The sequence below is a fragment of the Pholis gunnellus genome (genome assembly GCF_910591455.1).
Source record: "Pholis gunnellus genome assembly, chromosome: 2".
Taxonomy (NCBI): domain Eukaryota; kingdom Metazoa; phylum Chordata; class Actinopteri; order Perciformes; family Pholidae; genus Pholis; species Pholis gunnellus.
Window position 1 is genome coordinate 14,308,739 of NC_136536.1, and position 20,869 is coordinate 14,329,607.

The window sequence follows — 20,869 nt, forward strand, 5'->3', positions numbered from 1 at the left end:
CTCTAATTAATAGGAGTGCTCAATTCTGACTTCTCTCCTAGCAATTTGCACCATTTTGATATTTTTAAAGTGTGGATTGTAGTTTTAATTGTCTAGATAAAAAGTATGCTGTACCCCTTCTTGCTAATGTCCCCTACTGCCTCAAGTCATAAGACTCTTTTCCCCTAGATTTGGCAAGAATATGAAATGTAAGTTTTTATTTCTTTTTAAACAAGTTGTACTTGTACACAGAAAATAAAAAATGGCTTCACAAAATTTCTCACTGAAAAGGTGTTTCGTGCTCTTTCTTTTTATTTACGCGTTTGCAGGTATAAACGGGTGAGATTTACTTTGAGAGGATAGAACCTGTTGCTTCTGAGTTTCACCACTAGGTGGAGGTCTGGAGCACAAACTTCGTGAAGTGACACTCGCGAAGAAGACGTGTCAACAGAACCGGCGGGGCGGCTACTTTCACAGTTGCGGGCGCTGTGTAAAAGTTCACCCGGCAGCATGTTTGTGAGTCGCTTCGACGGGCAGTCTAAGCTGCTGGTTCGGTCGCTGCTGTGTGGAACCTCCGGTGCTCTCAGAGCTCTGGACGTCTTCCACAGGCAGCAGCGAGTCAACCCGGACATGTCCCTGTGTCCCTTCATGGAAACGCTGTGCCAAGACGAAGTAACATGTCCGCAGACTGAAGCCCAGCCGCTAACTGTGTGAGTAACCGCAGCAGGTTTCTGTCAAACACGTGTAACGTCTATTCGGGAGTGAGAAGAGGGGACGCAGGTTGTTATCCTCGAAACGGCTAACAAGTGTAGGAACCTTCAATGTAGAAATGAGTGCAGACATTTTAACTCGTCATAGCACGCAAATGTCAAAATAACATTCCACTGTTATATGTTGAATTAGTACTTAGAAATATGCCCCACCACTGTGAGCCTGTATGCAACTTTCTGTCTGAGAAGTCGTGCTTTGATCCTCTTAAGTGCCATAAGACAAATGGTGCACATCTACCGTATTACGTCACATCCCTATGCCTCACACCAATTCTTTCCCCCTCACCTGTTCTAGTGAACCCCTGGTATGCCTGTTCCCAGCATTATTTAAACACAACCTGCTCTCCTTCATCTATCTGGTCCACTCGGTTCTTCCTCGGCCCGCTGTGCTTCGTCTCCTCAAATGCCTCACCCAGGACCCTCATCCGAGCCCCTGGGTCATCGCTCTGGTTAGACAGCTGGAGAGAACCACTGGGACCCACCACGACCCCCCTCTGTGCACGCCACCGTGCAGCCAGAGGCTCAAGGAGCTGTCCCAGCGTTTGGTTGGTTTTGCTGGGACCGGAGGATGGGCCGCGTGCCTCAGCGGTCCAACGGTGAACTCTGATTCTCAACATGCATCTGGTTCATCAGAGCTGAGGACACAACGGAAAAGAAAGGGCAGCTTTGTCATGCTGGACTCAGATTGTGAGGAAACGGGACAGTGGAGTAAACGGCTGAAGATGGATGTCTGTGGTGATGAACGGAGTGCAAAAGAGCAAACATCAGAAAGTGCTGCTCCAGCAGAAACGCTTGATGAAGATCTGCAGCCAGCACCAGACGGTCCAGGTGACGCTCTGCCTGAACATATAAAGGTAGAGACCATACTTCTATCAGCAGGCTTAATCTATCCCTTCTTCACCAAAATGTACATCTATTTAACAATTACATTATTTATTCCATTAAGTTACCAAAACCTTTTCTATTTTTGTGGGGGTTTTTTAGGTCTCTGTTCTTCAAATAAAAGAATTACTGGAAAGTCAGACAGAGGTAAGAATATATCATCTTTCTTCTAGCCAGCACGGACAGAGTGACATTTGTTATTCTAATAATAATGATGATAATCTGTTTGCAGTGGGACCAGATCTCAATGGAGGTGTTCAAAGTGTTAAACGACTGTGACCCCAGCCAAGTATGTCAACATCTTTTAACCATGTTTAACCCCTGCATTAGAGTCTGTAGTGTAAACTGAACTATAAAGGTGAGGAAACAAATTATGATACATATTTTAATACACTGACACACACCAATACAAATAAAGGCTCAGAAATTGTGATCGAGTTGAGTCGACTAATCATTGAACATAAGTTTCACAAAGGTAGTAGGTATTTCAGACTTGGTATTACATTGTGCAGATGTCTCTGAATGTGTAACATCTGGAATATAAGAAACACATTGGAGAAACCGACTATAAACAGCGTTTGTACCACTGGTGACTTTAGCTTGTTGTGCTTTGCAGCTACACTCGACAGTCTTTTGCGTGCTGATGGGGTCTAAAAGGTCTAATTTCACATCTCGCCCTCTCCTGTTTAGGTGGAGGTGTTCTGCAGCATGCTGAGTTTTCCTGACTTGCCGGAGCAAACTCTGCCTAACCTGTGCAGCAGTATTTTGGCTCCTGCTCTTGACTTCAGCTACAGCACGGCAGCAACACTCATCAGGAGCCTCCTGCTGCAGAAGGTCCATCACTGGATATGCAAAGTATGGAAAATGTGTTGCTGCGTTTGAGACTGACGGGATATCATCTCTATCGCAGGTCCTGTCCCTGTCGGAACCGGCCTCCAGGTGTTTAGTCACTGCAGTGATGTCGCTGTGCAGCCGCTATCCCAGACCAGTGTGCCACGCTCTGATCGGACCAGTTCTAGAGGAAAAGAACATAGGTGAGGAAAGGGTTGAGCTACGACTGAGGGTTGTTAGCATTGCCTGTTGCAGGGGGCTCAGAGTCGGTAAGTTACAGAGCAGCTGGCATGGATTCAGTGTCCTGGTTGAAGTAAGTAGAAACAGAACAGATGCTTTGAAGGTATGACCTTGTTCCTCACCTCTTGGTCCAACTGATCCTCTGTTTTGAACTTTGTTTTCAGGGAACTCGCAGGCTGAGCTGCTGAACAGACTGATAGAAGGCTGTCTGGATTCCCATTACAGACTGCTGGTGCTTCAGTGAGATTAAACATTTAAATAATGTTTTTACAGCAGTAATAAGTCAAAGAAGCACAAAACGCAACAGACTCTTATGGTTGAGTGTTTATGCAGTCCTTTTTACCCCCCCCCCCTCCAGAATGATATTCAAAATATCTTGGAGTGAGGCTGTGCTCTCCGTTATCCACAGCTTGCTAGACTCCAAGGTAAGATGACTGGTTGTTTAATTCGTGGTGAAAGTGCTGCAAGGCCACGTAGTCCTAATATTCATTGTTATTGAGTTGCCGTTTTTTCTCTGTTTTCGTTTCTTCAGCCTGACTTCAGTGAAGAACTGTTCACACAGTTCAGCGAACAGCTCCTCAGCCAGGGTCCTCAATTCACGAAGTCTGTGAAGTTTGCAAAAATGATGCTAACGGTCCTCACCAAATACAACAGTCATGTAAGTTTGTACATGGTGTCATGCATAATGGCAGAGCAATACATGAAATGGTGTTTGTAACCTTTCTGCATGTGTATCCATGTTTCTCCAGGTGACGGCCGCTCACAAACACTCCCTGCAAGGTTGCCTGATGGTAAATGAGACCTTCCTGAAAAAGTCTCTCCAAGCTGCTTTGAAAAGAATCACACACACGTGAACTTTCTTCTGTCTTAATGTACGTTAATAAAACTGTTTGAATACGTTCTTGTCCATCTCTTGGCAATATTTGCTTGAAAATGAAGCGCCTCATTCCAACAGGTTGACACAGAAAATTATCACAACTCCCCCCTGAGTCAAGTCTTTAAGAAATATATTTATTCAACGACTGTACTTGCAAACATTGAGGTCCTTGTCCTGAATACTTACATTTAGTATTTTCTCCTGCGCTACATTTCAGTGGGAAATATTTAACCTTTTACTCCCAATACAATTATTTGAGAGCAACAGTAACTGGTTTGCCTGTAGATTCTGATTACATACAAAATGTCATAATCTTGTAAAATAAGATGCAGTATTATATATTATGTGATGAGAATTATCTTCACCTCGTCCATCTTAAACACTAAAATCCTGCTTGTATGTCAAGGCATCTGTATTACGTGATATACTATATGTAATAATACAAAACTGTCGAAGGCTATTCTGCTGCATGAATACTTTTAATTTTAGTACTTGAAGTAAATTGGTTTGGTTTGCTTCTGTACCGTTCTGTATGATTTTTAATAAAGGACTCTACCTTAAAATAGAGCATTTGTCTTTTGAGGTATTTCTTGTTCATGCATTTTTCAATGTTTTGTATTTTTATTAAAAAAAATGTAAATGAATAAATCCCACAAAAATCAATGCCCACAACCAAACATACACACACAACGGGGGGAATTCAAGTAACTGAGAAAAATGCATCTTAACCACGTGCCAAAGACACAAAAGAAATAAGTAAACTGCCAAAGCAGTCAAATTGAGTCCAGGTATTACAAAAAGGGACCCCAAGATTCTTCCCATTCCTGTTCATGCTTTTATTTCCAGTAGATTAGACTACTGTAATACTCTCTTCACAGATATTCAAAAGCAATCCATTGAAAAGCTATTAATTTGGAACTCAGCTGCAAGGTTTGAACTAGAACAAGAAAGAGAGCACTGCACCAGTTTGAACCTTCACTGGCTCCCAGTGTCTTATTGGATTCTTTTTAACATTCTTATGTTTGTTTATAATGATCCTAATGGTTTGGGAAGCGCCTACATTACTAATTCTTTGTTTTATAATCATTCGCAGCCTCTTAGATCCTCTGCTTTTAAAATACAAACTATCACACAAATAAAATCACTAGCTCTGCCTTTTTTCCTCTACCATGGAATTCTCTACCCAAGGATTTAAGAGACGTAAGTTGTGAACATCTCTAAATGACAATTGTAGAATGCATTTATTCAACATTGCCTTTTTTTAAGTTTGACTTTTATTTATTTTTTATTCTCTTTTTAGTTTTTTTTGTTTTAATATGCCCATTCTTGCTATTTGCTGCCTGTATTTTGTTCTTTTGATTGCTTTTTTTTTGCACATTATTTGTATTTCTTTGCCTTTTTTTATTTATTCTCTTGTTTCTTCACTTTATCGTTAAGCACTTTGAACTACGCCACCTGCATGAAAAGTTTTTATTATCTCCTTTTTGTCAATTTATTTTGTTGAGCACAGCACAATCAACTTTATTTTCATGTAATATTATTCACACAGCAAATATGTATTTAAAAATAGGATTACAAATATAACAGATATTATACAAAGTCATAATTTTTTAATATTTCAGATAGATGTATGTACTCGCCTGCTTAAGCTTATATAATTTCTTCCCAACTATAAACAGCAGATGTACTTTTTGTGAAAAGGGGAAATTATTGAACGTGTGTTAGATTGTTTTCATGCTATAGGCTATTTTGGGGGTTTATTTATAGACTAACTAATAAAAGAAAGAGAAAAATATATCAAACTTTCATGACAAAGATTGATGTATCACTCACTTTTAACAATTCTCATTTCTCTGCAGATAAAACTTAACTTGATTAATATAAGTAATCAATATAAGTATCTGACTATCCTAATATTAAAAACTTGAAACTCAAAACTGAGGAATTGACAAAAACTATACTATTTAGATATTTCAAATTAGTAGACCCTGAGGATTTTTTTTATTCTTCTTTTCTTTACCTAAAAAAAGGTTTTCTGTTGTACAATTTATTTTATTTATTTTGTATTATATCTATACTATTATGTATTTACGGCAACTCTTATAATTAAAAACAAACTGGAACATATATAATGAATTGAATTTTGTCAATAAAGTTGGGGGAAAAAACTTCTTCGCCGCGTTTTGATGACGTGCACACAATGGCGCCTTTATTTTGCGTAACTTCCCTCTGAACTTCCTTTTCAACGTAGCGAGTCGTGAGGGACCAGCCGCAAAAATGAGGTTAGACTCAGTTTAACTAATAAATGTCAAATAATAAGCTGTTTCTACATTTAAACCGAGCTGTATTACTCGTTTAAGTCTTACGTATTGTTATCGTGGGCGGCAGCTGTGTTATTTAGTACATTTATTCAGAATTAGGTGAAGCTAAATGTAACGTACGGAGCCGGCTCATCTGCGGTAACGTTAGGACACCAGATGCAATCCACCGTCATCCACACTTTTAAGATGTGTTTTACAAAACAATCATGCATCGGATGTATATATTGACTCTCCCAGATAATATTTATTAGAATCTTTTTGAACTTTTTACCCATTTTGTGATGATGTTTCCGCTGTAGACCAACGGATGTAACTGGGTCTATGGAGGTGTTCCGCCAATATTTGCCTTGATATCTTTTCTCATATGTTTCTTACAGTAAGGTCTCCAGGGATACGTTGTATGAAGCCGTGAAGGAGGTCCTGCAGGGCTCTCTGACCAAGTCAAGGAAGTGAGTCCATGTGTTAAACCTCTTGTGCCGCGAGATAAATGGCGTTAATGGCCGACGATGTGTAACTGTCTGTTTTTTTTTAGGTTCACGGAGTCTGTGGAGCTGCAGATCAGCTTGAAAAACTATGATCCCCAGAAGGACAAGCGTTTCTCCGGCACCGTCAGGTTCGACCTTTTACTGTTTCACCCGACCTTTTCCCTGTGTGCTTCCAGCCCTGTCTGAGGATACAAACAGCCTGTAAATATGGCTATTAGTTGCTGAAATCTTTTCAAAGTGAAAGCCAAAAATTCCAGACAGGCCAGGGGCAGACATGGAGAAGTACTCTGGGTAGTCTGACTGAGCTGACCCAGCGTTGCTGGTGGAGGTGAAGCAGACGGACCCCTACCCTGGGTCTTAAAACATGAGGGGAGGCTTTGAGTGACTGAGCTGCTAAGTTCATGTCCTCAAGCCGACCAATTATTACAGAGGTCAGCTGGACACCGGCCACAATGGTGGTATGGGTAAGATTTCTTCTATTACGTAGTAAAATGAAGGAGGTGTCATTTGGGGATGGCAGAGTATTTGTTTTTTAGAGAACATTATTCATCCCTAAGATTAATTGCGTGTAGTTTCCAGGTGATCTAGCTAGCCATGATTTAAAATGAATTGGCCTGTATGGCGTGATGTATGCGTTAGAGAAGGGCACGCGTGGGCTGTCATTTAAACCACCGTACTGCAGACTGTGCAGTCTGAACCGTACCCTGCCTTACTGCCAACTGATGCCCTTGTGCTTGGTGTGGGGTTGTGAGCAGCGTTTCTTACCTGCTTTGTAAATCTGCAGGCTGAAGAGTCTCCCCAGGCCCAAGTTCTCCGTGTGCGTCCTGGGAGACCAGCAGCACTGCGACGAGGCCAAAGTCGCTGAGCTGCCGCACATGGACATCGAGGCTCTCAAGAAGCTCAACAAGAACAAGAAGATGGTCAAGAAGCTCGGTACGAAGTTAGCCTCCTCACTCGCAGCAACACGCCTGATTTGTGATGATTTTTTTTTAACGTTGGTGTTTCTCACTCCCGCCTCTCTAGCCAAAAAGTACGATGCCTTCCTGGCCTCTGAGTCTCTGATCAAGCAGATCCCTCGTATCCTGGGTCCTGGGCTGAACAAGGCTGGCAAGTTCCCCTCCCTGCTCACCCACAATGAGAACCTGAACACCAAGGTGGATGAGGTCAAATCCACCATCAAGTTCCAGATGAAGAAGGTACGCTGCTAGTGGATCGGTACTCGGTATCTTCATCCGGACTGAAACAGATTGTTGCATCCCGACTTATTTTACTGTTCCGTTATGAATGTTGAGATTGTACTTAAGAAAGTGGTTGTTGGGTGACTGAATAATATATTGATCGTCACTCTATCCTGTAGGTGCTGTGTCTGGCTGTGGCTGTAGGACACGTGAAGATGACGGAGGATGAGCTTGTGTACAACATCCACCTCGCCGTCAACTTCCTCGTGTCTCTGCTGAAGAAGAACTGGCAGAACGTGCGTGCCCTCTACGTCAAGAGCACCATGGGCAAACCCCAACGCCTCTACTAAAGGACTGCTTTTCTATTAATAAACATGTGGAGAGTTCACTGTTCTGAGACTTTATTTTGTCCGTTTGTTTTTCAAAGTGTAAACATCACGGACGCCTATGAACTACTAGGTGTCTATTCTCAATGTATGGCCTCCTTTATTTTAACATATTTAATGAGCTTATGTAGGGACAAAACAAAGAAGCTGTTTCAGTCCTTTTGTCAATAGTTTAAAAAGAAAAAGTGATTAGAGCCGTAATGTGTTTTAACACTAAAGTAGTGATTGTGTTTATTGATCTCAGCAGCGTATGTATCTATGTACAGGGGAGAGAAACATGCCACGTCTACTCGAATATAGTTAAATTGCTGATGAATCATTTTCCATGGGGCATTTATGTTTACACATTTTAATGGATGTTGCTACTAAGCCTCTCGGGGCCCCTCCCTAGATGGTAATGTGAAGGTCAACCATGTTGAGTTTCCTCTGTGCTGTTAACACAGAATTATCCCTCAAACTAATACGTAATCATTTTATGTTTAATTACTGACTATCATAATTTTTTGGAGAAAAAGTAACTGGAATCAGCTGATCTTATCAGTGGGGCTCTTCAGCAGCCAGACAGTGTCATTTGTGGGTCATTATAATGAATATGTGCAGATCCATGAAACTGCACAATGAATATATTTTATGACTAACGTAAAACAGCATTGAGTGTTTTAAATAAGTAAAACAAAATAACAGTTGGGGCTTGTACACCACTGTGTTATATGTGTATAGTAAGGGTCCATGCATCCAATCAATTTAAGAACGGTTAAATAATCCCTTTGAAGTGTTTGGATTCAGTGAAGTTTATAGTTGGGACTCAAATATTTCCTTCACAGCACAGTGAGAGTGATAATTGGTTCATCACTTGGGTCAACACCAGCCTTTATTTACCAAAGATAAAAACACAGCAACAGGTACAACCAAGGCTACCCATGAGCCTCTTGGGGCGGTCTTCCTGCTCTGGTTTGACTGTGGATCTCTTAATAGGATTATCTATTCTCGGTACAGGAGAAAGGCAGAGGGAGAAATGAACAAAACACGGACGGGAACGTCCACGAATATCTTTGTGTTTCCAGCATCAATGAGAAACCCAGAGCTGACAGTGAAGAGGATTTTAATGATTTAATCTGTTTTCAACCCGAGGAAGACAATTGGATTATTCTCGAGAAGACAGAAGTTGATGTAGTGATGACCGCTCAGGTGAGGCACATCTACCAGCTGTCCTACCTGGTTACGGCCTTAAATGGGATGATTGTATCATTTGGTAATAGAGGAAATGTTTCTGAACTAATTTCAGCCTGATGCAGAGACAAACGACTACAGCCCGTCCACCATGCGGGACAGTGAGGACAGTGACGAAGGTAACGTCTTTAAAATGTTGGCACAAAGTCCAGGAACCAGTATCATGGCTGCACAATTAAACTGGGTCGTGTCTCAACAGAAACCAGTCAAGAGGAGCTGCCAATCACAAGCTGGAACGAGCTGTCCATCATAGAGCGTGTCGGCCTCGACAGGTGACCAGTGTGATGTTTATCTGCCACGCAGCCTGTCATACTAGACCTTTACTAACACGAGTTCATCTGACTTTTCGTCACACTGTCACTTGTCTTTGTTTGTGACAGTGTGGAGCTGTCAGAGAAAGATTTGGAGGTAAGGTCCCCATGATATGCCACACATCACATGCTGTTTCTTCCTCTTTTGGATCAGCCTACATGTGTATTTTTATGTACTTCATATATTACATGTGTGCATGTTTGTATGTTGCTTTTAAATGAACATGTTCTGCTTGTTATAATCATTCTTCCTGTTAAAAGATCTCTTCCTAAAGCTCTTTCAATATGTGAGTGATGACGGGGGACGAAACCTACAGTCCTCCTGTGCAAAAATGTATTCAAGTGTTTGTCTTTTAAACGCCTGTATGAACAGGAGAGATGATTACAACAACCAGGAACCTGTTTCAATGTTCATATGGGCAGGGGACTATTTCTTGGAGACGGACTTGAACACTTGTGATCCTTTAAATTTAAGTTTTAGAGGTCATCTTGCCTGTATGTGGATTTTAAAGAATGTACTTCTTCATTTTGTGCTAAATATCTAAGCAGCAGATCAAAATGTATTAATGTTACATCTGAAATGTAAGATGAATGTTGTTGCTCCCAGACGGCCTTCTGTCAGATCGCGCTGGCCTCCCGCTGTGATCAGTACACCCTGAAGCAGAGGCTGCAGGCGGAGGAGCACGCCCGCAACCTGGCTGAGGACAACATCCAGCTGGAGCTGACCAGAGGCAGGGAGACGCTGGAGGTGCAGTAAATGACTGATGATGATGTGAGATACGCTTTGATGACGCTACCATAGAGCAGGTGCACACGTGTGTGTGTGTGTGTGTGTGTGTGTGTGTGTGTGAGATTTCAGACGCTGAAGGGCCTGTGTCTGGACAGTAAGCGCAGTAAGATCCTGCAGAGGCTGGAGCTGTCTCTGGACATCCTCGGTGGGACCGTGGAACGAATCTCCAACACGGCGGAGGTGCTCGGCGCTGTGCACCAGGTACCGGATGGCTCAGTAACAATTAGGAACGTGGTTTCCGACCTGTGGGTCGGCGTCCCAAAAAAAAGGGCCCTAGAGTAACTGTGAGGGGGGGTCACAAAATGATTAGAGACATTTCTAAAAACGGAATACTTTCACCACTTTAACCTCAAGAAATCCTTCAAATAAAACAGTTTTTAGAGGGAAGAATCACCCATAAAAGATTAAATCTATATTCACTAAATAAGCAACAATCAAAGTGAAAGTTTGTGCACTGTTTCTACACTGTTTGCATACACAGCAACACAAAATCTCTCTATTTATGCATTACAGTTTCTTAATATTGATCTGTCACACATTATAATGCATGCACGGACATGAAAGCCATCAACAACAGGTGTGTTTGGTTTTGAATGATATTTTGTGTCTTTGATAGGAGGCTCGAGTGAGTCGAGCGGTGGAGCTCATGGTGGCTCATGTGGAGAACCTGAGGAGACAACATGACAGAAACGTGGCAGAGCTGGAGGAGGCCAAGAAGACGATCCAGCAGCAGAACTCGAGCATCGACCCCAGAGCGTCGCCAGGTCTCTGATGCTCTGTCTCGTGCTGTTCGTCTTGCTCTGTCGCCGTGTGCAATATTTGACTGAATTTCTCGTTGTAGATCCAGAGGAAAGTGACGGCAGAAGGAAAAACTCTCAGCAGGTATGCAGACGTTCGGCATATTGTACCATTTGATATGGGAACACTTTCCTTGTCATGACTTCAATCTGCCTTTTATTTGCGATCTTTCAGAGCAGCATTCGTCGCAGACTCAGCATATCACTAATTCCTAACCAAATCCAGGTAAGGAGGTTTCTTTAGTGAACTTTCTTTACAATTGTTATCATCCAGAAACCCAAACGAGTCGAGCGTCTTCGTCTCTACAGGAGAAGATAAAGCGAGACGTGAAGAAAAGAGCTCTTCCCGGAAGGTCCTTCAGCAAGGATTCCTTCCTCACCTGCTCGTCTCCCCCTTTGAAGTCCAGCTGCTCTGCCATGACCACGGATCACAGCCTCCCTGTGGATGACAGGTCAGCTAGAGACTCTGTATCTGGACCAAGTGATCAGCAAATGTGCATCACCCGATTTCCCTTTTCTATGTGTTCTTCAGGCCGCTGGATCCAGATGAAACTCTGCCAGAAGCTCCAGCTGCTGAGCTTCTTCCACCTCCGGTCCTCGGCCCCGAGTGCCTCCCAGCTAAACAACAGGCCACCAGAAAGTTACGCGACAAACAGTATGGAATCGCTGGTCACGGAAAAAAATAGCAGAAACACCACACAATGCTAATACCAGCAGTAAACATCAACCCTGCTGAAGCTCTGGATGTTTGTTTGATTAAAACTTGCTCTTTTTTTTGACAGCGCTGTAATTCATCGCCTTAATTAACAGCCATTGTTAATGTCAGTAGTAACACCTGCTCTTTTACTGCTGTGAACTCTGTGACCAAAAGACACTTTACACATTTAACACCAGTATAAAATATAGTTTTTTCTATTATTCCATCCTGCCTTTGTAACATTGCATTGACGCTGTATTTGGGAAAACTGTAATGTGACCGTCTTTGTTGCAGTTCCCCTCTGGATACTTTGCGTCAGAGACACAAGGGCAAAGCTGCGTTATCAAAGAAGAAAGCAGACAAGGATAAAAAGAGTACAAATACCTACCGGCGGCTTTCTGTGAGCACGTAAGTCAACATGTGTTTCAAAAGACGACTGTGGTGATTCTTTCCGGTGGATCTCTTGACTGACTGCTCTCCTCAGGTGTGGGTCCTTGTGGCGACATCGTCCTCTGGCTCACTGGTTGTACAGCTGTCGCTGGGCGCTGCTCTGCATGTACCTGTTTGTGCTTTTCTGTGTCGTCACGTTGACTTGCTTCTTGTGGAAGCTTCATGAAGAAGCGCCTGAGCCGTGAATGTACCATCAGGAGGTCGTCTATAGTCTGTAACTGGCTTGTAAATATCCAGTGTGTAGACCAGCTGAAACGTCTGTATCAGTCTTTGAATATTAAACTGTTCATGACTCTGTTTGTTCAATTTGTTCTTTTACCTTCTCGAAAACAAAGCCACAAACTTCACTTTCAGCTGTAATTTTTATTATAAATATACAAAACATATCAAAACTGATACAATCACTTTGTTAGTCAGAAAACACTGAAGTAATAACATTCCTCAAAGGCATCCGTGATTAATTATTAAGAGTTAACAGCAAACGTTAAGATTCAGCTCACTTCACTTCATGGCTAGATGTTACATTTTAACTATATAACATGTTAGTAATACATCTTCATGTCGCAAGGGGGAAACTCTCATTAAAAGATAAATATAGTGTAACATAAAACATTATATTAGGAATGGGGATACTTTTTCGAAAACTACTGTAGATGATTTTCATGTGCAAAATGTGTGCCAGACACAAAGAGGATTTCAGCATCTGTGTTTTAAATCGGTTTGGTCTGAACCTTAATTCACCTCAGAACTTTTAGAAGCATCTATTAGAAAGCAATTTCAAATAAATAAAACTGGCATACCACCTTACATTATGTTTTAAATTAAAAAGACGAGAGAAATGTGCTCAGCGGAGTCCCAAGAGGTCTGCGTTTTCGGCATCAAGTCAACATACAATCTCACAGAGAGTCCACAACCGTAATAAATACAGCAATAAATAGAGAGGGATAACACGCATCCTGCTGAACCTGCTGCGGAGGAGTACAGGTCCTAGTTACACCTGGCTCACGATTTCAGCATCCTCCGCAATGAACCACTGAACTGGAGTCCCGTCTGCAGCTCTCTGGAGGATCAGATTACCCGAACCCTGTGAAAACATGGAAGCAGTGTTCATCTCACACATTCTGAACATTCATATATTTTATATCTGAGTAGTTGATCAAAAGAACATAATTCAGCAACTATTTTAAAAATCGATTAATCAATTTCAGTCGTTTTTAAGCAAAAAATGCAAACTCAATATTTTGTCGGTCAGACATAACAAGACATTGGAAGGTGTTACATTTGACTCGTGGAAGTTGTGGCGGACATTTTTCATTGATTTCTGATGTTTTATTGACCAAACAATCGATCAATTTATTAAGTAAATAATCACTCTTGTGTGAGTGGCCTATTTTACTGTTGATGATCAGTACTGACCTGGTTAAATGGAGGCAGATGAAGACAAGTGGGGCTCTTGACACTCTGCTGATCCTCGCAGCCTGGTCGTAACTTCTGCAGCTGATTCCTCAGATGCCATGACTTCAGCTCCTCCGACACAATGTCCCTGGGCATCAGCCTGATGGCGTGGTTCGGGTACTCGTTCAGCGAGGGCGTTCGCACCACCCTGGTGTAAGGCGGAGGGGGCTTCGGGACTCTCCTCGTGGACGAGGCTCCGCCCTGCCACTGTCTTTGCTGAGGGCTGTGTGCCACAGGAGGAGAAGACAGGAAGCTCTTTCCCATGTCCAGGTCTTGAGGGGAGAGGGGGCCATCTTCCGCATTTGGTCTGACGCAGCCGGGGACGGACTGAGGCTGGTTGGTGTTCGTGGCGGAGCTGGAGAGCCCTTTCTTCTGTGCTCCAAAGTGGAATCCGTAAGGCGGCGGGCAGAGCTTTGGGATCTCAGTGGGTGCGTCCCCGCCGGGAGAGCTAATATAGGAGGAGGACGAGTGCTCCGAGCTGCTGTCCTCCGAGCTGGACTGGTAAGGGCGCAAAGGAGTGTACTCTGAAGAACGCACCATGAAGTCAGCCAGTAAGCGTCGCTGGGGCAGCCTGGCTCGCTCTCGGTTGTTCTCCGTGTCAGCAGGTGGCTTACTTTTGGGAAGTCTGAGGACACATGATCATGTGGAATTGTTAAATTACAGTGGGCATGTTGTTGTGCTCTTTGTGCGTTCGTGTGCTAATCGGACTTTTCTGTGTACCTGAAGGATTGGGAGCCCTGTCGGCGGACGTGCAGCTCTGGGGTGGAGGGGGCGCTGGTGGAGTTGTTCAGACGCAGCGCCGTTTTCTTTATGAACTGAGACAGAGGAATGATGCTCTCCGCTGACATCAGGGTTCCTGCTGGACTACTGCACACAACAAAAAAACAGAGAAGATGATGTGAGACGTGCAATGCATCCTGTGAGATATGAACGCTGACACTAAACTCCCCCCCTTTTCATTTTATTTCCTCTCTTATAGTCATGTTAAGACAGCAGTTGTGTGCTCAATGGGTAGTTAATACACGTCAGACTCGTACCTGGACCTGCTGCTACAAACAGACAAGGGGTTTGTGACCCTCTGGTAAGGCTGATCCAGACTGGACTCTTTCCACGGAGAGTTCTGGATGGGAGAGCGCTCGTACTCCACACTGAGCTGACTTGACGACTGCAGGGTCGTGGCTGACAGCTGGAGGGGGTCTGAATAGGAAGTGCCCAACACAGGAGGGGAGAGAGGGCCCACATCTGTGGATGATCACAGAGAACATCAAACAGTCATCATCACGCTGCTCCAAAAAAATCTCATACGTCCTTCTAATTCATCCTTCTTTTCCCTGTATGTCTTACACTAAGCATGTCTATCAGAGAGTGATGACAATCCTCCAAATATAACATGTATGAATGAACTCTCCACTCACCATCATCCAGGGCCACCACATCAGACAGGGAACTGTCGTCAGACATGCACAGATCTGCATGCAGAAAGGGAACGTTTTAAAAAGTGTCCCTCAGAAGCCACAGAATGTGTTCGTGACGTTTGGCCTGAAGAGGGCAGCAGCGTCACTCACCTTTGTGTTGTTTGTTTGAGCTGCTGATGCTCGGTGTGCTGCACTCGCTCTTGATCCTGTGCTGGAACACGGCCTCCTGCAGATCCTTCACCTTCTTCTCCACCCTCTTGCACTGCTGCAGCCGGCTCTTCTTCTGTGGTTTGCTGAGCTTCCCCTCCAGGGAGAGTTTGCGGGCCGCCTCATAAATCTGCCGCTGAAGAGCCAGGTCCGTTTCCAGCACTTGGAGCTCTGAATCCTACGGATAAGCAAAACAGTCTGACGTTTAGTTTGAGCTGAATTGTAATCTGTTTCCCACAGAAATAGTGAACGCTGATTGCGGCCCATACCTGTTTATCCACATGGATCAGACCTTCGTCGAGCTTGAAGGAAGCTCCAATCCTCCTTCTGACCAGAGGAAGCTTCTCGTCGGGCATCAGAGGATAGTCTGAGGGCAGTTTACCAGTCAGCTCCTGTGAATAAAAAAGAAAAGTGTTGATTACAAAAAGGGGGAAATCTGTGACCCTTACACACAATTTTACCAACTCATTCAGAGCTATTACAAAGTCCCTAAATAATATATTGGTAGTATGTGCATTATTATAATCTAGACATTACTCACGGCCTCCCTGATGCAGAGCGTCCTGAGCTCCAGCAGGCAGAGCTCCAGACGCTCCTCCAGAGACTGGTGCTTCAGCTTCAGGGCTCTGGTGTGTGTGGTCGAGTCCTTCGCCGGCGACGTGGGGCTGTCTGGACCTGCAGTGAACACACAGAAGGTCAGATCAGGCATAGAAATAAATATTCACTATTTTTACGGGATATATGACCCAGAAATTCTTTCATCCCATCCGGCATTACCTTTTCAACACACATACATGGAATGTTGTTTTTTTTGTGCCTACACTGGGAATCGAATTCCCTTTGCGATGATAAAGTTAATCAGAATTAACATCTGCTTTCGCCTCTGCAAACTAAATGATTGCAAACTGTGACCATTAGACCGTTTTATTTATTCACTGTTTCCTCACTATTCACTGAATCTTATAGGTGAGGGAAGAATTAGTTTTTGAAACATAAAAATAAGTACAATGTGACATGCAACTTTTTCTTTAGCTTGCTGTTATCATGCAGCCCTAAGCTACAAGGTGACATATGTGGACATCAGATGTTCTTACCAGAGTGGACGATAATCCCACTGTCAGTGTCGCTGATCTCCTCTTTACTCTCGATTGCTGTCATCTCGACTGCGTGCACTTAACTCTTCCAAAGTACCTGTTGAAATAAGCAGATATTACCCAACTCAGTAAAAGTGAGCTGGATCCCTTATAAGAATACAGACTCTGCTGTTGTTTTTCTACCACATGGCTTCATTCATGCTCCCTGCTGCTGCTTTACTTAACAAAAGTGAATGACTGGCGAGTGTCCTTTCACACACTTATCCATGCAGCTCTCCATCTCCTCCCTCCCTCCCTCCCTCCCTCCTCCTCCACCTCTTTCTCCCTCCCATGCTCCCTCACAAAAGAGGCAGACCCCCATGCTTGACTCGGCACATGTGCAGGGGTTAATCCGAATCGGGGAGCCATGGTGACGGGGCACCGTGCGGCTGGCTAGGGGAGCGTGTCGCCATGAGGCGTGTCAGAGGGCGTTTAAAGAGCCCGGACCCCGAAAAAGAAAGCAGATGGCAGCAGGAATTACCCCACTCATGGACTGCACCTGTTCCCCCCCCCACACACACCCCCCCTCCCTCGGCTCCTATTCAACCAGTGTCCAGAAAGCCCTCTGGGGGGCTTTGAAGTGGAAGAATGTCTCAATGCTGGGCTTGTCTACGCAGCATCAGATCACAAGGTCCCTGCTGACTCCTGTGCAACATTTCACGAACACACTTTCACAAACAAACAATTTGGGTTTACGGCCCCCGCTCGGCTCCATTGTTGCTGTGCACCAAACGTCTGACTGACAATGAACGGGAAAAAAAAACATGGAGACATGGAGAGGAACGACAGAAGGGAGAGGACAACAATGACAACAACAAATTGGAAATAACATTTAGGGATGAGTCGCGGGTCTATGTGTGCGGCTGTTTTGGTGAAATCGCCTCCGGGCGAGAGAGAGAGAACGCTTGCTGCCCTCATTCTCTCCGTTTTTTTAGGTCAATGAATTTATTCTGGAGCTCACATGCCTGCCACCACCCTCGACTTCTCCTGCAGAAAGCCAGCGGAGCATTACAGGCACTAACATGATTATTAGCCTCGCTTATTGCTTCAATGCCACATGTTTGTAAAAGTTATACTTCATGAACCTGATGACTGCTAGAGCAGTATCTCTATCAACATCATGCAAACAAAGCTCATAAGTCAATTCTGTGTTTTTAGAGAGCAATAAAGGTGACGTGAAAACAGACACCACATGAATGACTGTGATTGTAAGGCGGCCGTGTATAATCCTCAACTCTCGTCTCGTCCTCTGTGTTTTCAGATTGGTATCAGGCCTGTTCCTGTGGGGAGCAGCAGGACACTGAGAGAGACAGGATATTATTGTGTATCCTATTGGACCCATTCACCACCGCAGCTCATGTGAACTGACGCAGCTACGAGCAGCCATGTAGCACAATGAGGCACAGGCAGCTCGAGTCAGTAGAACAACAGTGCAACAAAGGCCCTGTATGCACCGACCAGCCTTAATAATCTGCTGTGGGCACAATATCTGCTGACAGCTCTGCTTCAGGGCTGAGCGGCGTTGTTGGGCCAATATTGAGACGAGGCTGCAGTGAGAGGTGGGGAAAGGAACAGTGCTGAGGTTTTTTTTTTTGTTAACTGTGTAAGGTTGAAGGCCCCGCTGTACTCTCAGACACATGGCTCCACGCTGCAGCGATCTCAAGCTCAAGACGTCAACAGGAATCCAGCCGGGTAATCAGAGACAGGCAGGGTAATGTGGGATTTACCCACTTACACCCAATAACTCTGAAGACTTTCACAAGAGTCTGTGGTCGGGAGGGCTCGGCTGAGTGAGTGGGTGGGTGAGTTTGCGTAAAACAGCAGAGCGCACGAGAAGTTGCAGCTTATTGCCAAGACGTTGATGCCATTTGTCATAGCTTTCATAAAGACCTGGAAGCCGTGGGAGTGTTGAAATCCTACAGTTATGGAGAGCCAAAAAAACAATACTTTTCTTGATTGAGTGAAACAGGAATAGCAGTTAATTTCCTGGCGGGATAGCCGCTGATAGCGCAGTCTCCACCCGGCTTGATTGATGTAGTCATAACATCTTAATTGTGGTGCATGTGCTCACTGCTAGCGGAGACTATCTAGGAACTTGTCGGGAATGGGAGCCGATCATCCCACCCATCCTCGCTGCTCACCGGACCGTGACAGCGTAACATCTACGGAAGTGGGTGTTTATGGCAAGAGATCATGATGTGGATTCACTGTCTCCCAGACTTCCCCCACCACCCTTTCCCATGAGCCTTTGGAGCTGCGATCTCCTGGAATGCCGCCACCACCACCGCCGCCGCGCTCATTACCACTGTGGTCGGCCCTGGAATTACCAATGGGAACCAGCCTCGCCGAGGAAACAGTGAGGGATGCCTGAAACCAGACCGAGGCCTGTTCAAACCCTGTAATTAAGACTCTCCACTGAATGCTGATACTATGGAAGAAACCAAACGACCTTACAGCATGCCTTATTTCAGAGTCGGGTGAAAAGCCAAAATCCATTCAGCAGAATGGATCCACTCTGCACACAATATGGGCTGCTGGAAGAAAAAGTGCATCAATGTGGGGGAGCGGCAGGAGTAAAAAAAGAAAAAGAAAAGAAGAAGTGTTGTATTACAAAGCACGTCACTGAAGTCAGATCTTTGTCTTAAGAAGCAGTGCTGAGTGTGGAAACTCCACAGACTGCAGCAAAAAGCAGTCAAGAGGCCACATTAACATCCATGAGTGGTCTGTATCAAAGCCTATTTCCTTTGTCAGATCAACGTTGTTAAGTATTGTTAAGTAGTGCACAGGTCTTAGTTTTCCAGCAGAGACAATGCAGGGGTAATAAGCACCATATCGGCCGGCGCTCAGTCACTGGAGGCCATATGCTGGCCAGACACACCAGCTCTGTCACAGCCAAACGACAGCGTAAATACAGAAGAGATGCTCCATTGTTCTCCAGAGGCCGAAAGGGCTGACCGAGGTTCACGACACCTTGTCCCCCTGAGTCATCATTTCTGAGGCCTCTGAATGGACCCTGATGGTCATCTCGGGCTCCTGCCAGGATGTGGTTACAGCTTTTCACACACAAGTACCCATCGTTTTCAAAAGAACCGGGGGGGACTGCAGGGGCACGACAACACAGAGGTGTTGTCTTTAGCACCACAGTAGCACAGCTCGTCTGTCAACACGTGGACTGATAGAGATGGTGTTTATTCGGCTGCTGCCCCACATACATCCTAACGAGTTGTTTATCAGTGAAAGCAACCTGTTCCTGTTCATGCGCAAAACAGATAGTAGCTGTTTAAAAAAAAAAAAAACATTATTCATAATTGCTTAGTCTGATAGTTGTCATCCTGAGGGGATTTAACTCTCTGCATATGAATAACTTTATTTTGCAGTTTTTTAACACAAAGTATTTTTGTAACGAGCAGTGGTTGAAGAAGTACTCAGATGCTTTTCAGATCCTCACATTACTTTACAAGGCAAATGTGGCCATACCACATTATGAAAATATTCAATTTCCAATCCCGTGTGTTCAATTTAGCTTAAATAAAAGTACAGAAGTACTATCAATCAAATAATCACAGTCTCAAAATGAAATACATCTTTTATACACGTTTGTAAGTTTTGCATGTAAAGTTATATTTTGTAGTCCAAGTGACGGGTAACTATAGCCGTAAAATAAATGTAGTGAAGTAAAAAAGTACAATATGTCCTTTTGTTTTGAAGTTGTGTAAAAGTAGAAAGTATCAGAAAAAAAAATGAAAATAACAAGAACCTCATGATTGGAGTTAAGTACATAACTTGAGTACATGTGCATAACGTGACTTACTTTACAACACTGAAGACGAGTGAGCACTTATATTAACGACGTGTTTTAAATATAGCACCGTTTACAGTTCAGATAACTGCTCTGCAGCGGTTCTCTAAAGTTTACCGATCTATAGCATCATCCCCTCGCCTCACACACTTCATCCAACTTAACACTGGTTGAACTAGTGTTGCTGCTCCTTCCCTGTGCCGTGCTTTCCCTTCTCATATTATGTTGCTGACCGATAGAAAGCCTTGTGTACTCACCTTGTGGAGTAATATCTGCTCCTCTACAGCATCCTCTCTGAGACAGCAGGAGGTGTTCAGACTTTCTCTGGTCAGATGTGAAAGCAACGCTTGGGACATCTGTTTCAGACGACTCCACTGTCTCGGGGAAGGGGAGGGGAAGCTTCATTTGTAACGTAAACGTATTTATTTGCAAACGAATTTAGATCTTGTATTAACTTCAATGTATTGGTTACGCTGTATACCTGCTCAACAATTATTTGTTTTCACTGAAGTAAGTTTTAACCCTGGAGAAGTATATTTTAGTGGTGCTGGTGATCTCACCGGATTATTTTTAAATGGTTTGGTCCGACGCTGCTGACTCTCCAGACACGCTCTGCGTATTTACACAGCACGCGAC

At 44.0% G+C, this 20,869-nt stretch overlaps 3 protein-coding genes across 3 annotated transcripts; 2 read left to right on the plus strand and 1 right to left on the minus strand.

Moving 5' to 3' along the window:
• The first annotated feature begins 455 nt into the window (after positions 1 to 455).
• fance (FA complementation group E) lies at positions 456 to 4,041 on the plus strand. Its single transcript, XM_079167563.1, has 10 exons — positions 456 to 689; positions 1,045 to 1,603; positions 1,734 to 1,778; positions 1,864 to 1,920; positions 2,322 to 2,465; positions 2,542 to 2,665; positions 2,867 to 2,942; positions 3,061 to 3,127; positions 3,235 to 3,360; positions 3,452 to 4,041. Exons 1-10 carry the CDS (start codon positions 490 to 492, stop codon positions 3,554 to 3,556), a joined length of 1,503 nt encoding a protein of 500 aa, XP_079023689.1. The 5' UTR covers positions 456 to 489; the 3' UTR covers positions 3,557 to 4,041.
• Positions 4,042 to 5,813: 1,772 nt separating this feature from the next.
• Positions 5,814 to 7,960, plus strand: rpl10a (ribosomal protein L10a). The gene is made up of 6 exons (XM_079174352.1): positions 5,814 to 5,861; positions 6,278 to 6,349; positions 6,433 to 6,513; positions 7,170 to 7,318; positions 7,409 to 7,581; positions 7,743 to 7,960. The coding sequence occupies exons 1-6, from the start codon at positions 5,857 to 5,859 to the stop codon at positions 7,911 to 7,913; spliced, it is 651 nt and encodes a 216-aa protein (XP_079030478.1). The 5' UTR covers positions 5,814 to 5,856; the 3' UTR covers positions 7,914 to 7,960.
• Positions 7,961 to 12,948: 4,988 nt separating this feature from the next.
• Positions 12,949 to 16,522, minus strand: inavaa (innate immunity activator a). The gene is made up of 9 exons (XM_079183035.1): positions 16,396 to 16,522; positions 15,843 to 15,976; positions 15,571 to 15,693; positions 15,245 to 15,479; positions 15,095 to 15,148; positions 14,717 to 14,921; positions 14,400 to 14,546; positions 13,641 to 14,304; positions 12,949 to 13,308 (listed from the first exon to the last, which is right to left on the minus strand). The coding sequence occupies exons 1-9, from the start codon at positions 16,457 to 16,459 to the stop codon at positions 13,216 to 13,218; spliced, it is 1,719 nt and encodes a 572-aa protein (XP_079039161.1). The 5' UTR covers positions 16,460 to 16,522; the 3' UTR covers positions 12,949 to 13,215.
• Positions 16,523 to 20,869: the final 4,347 nt, after the last annotated feature.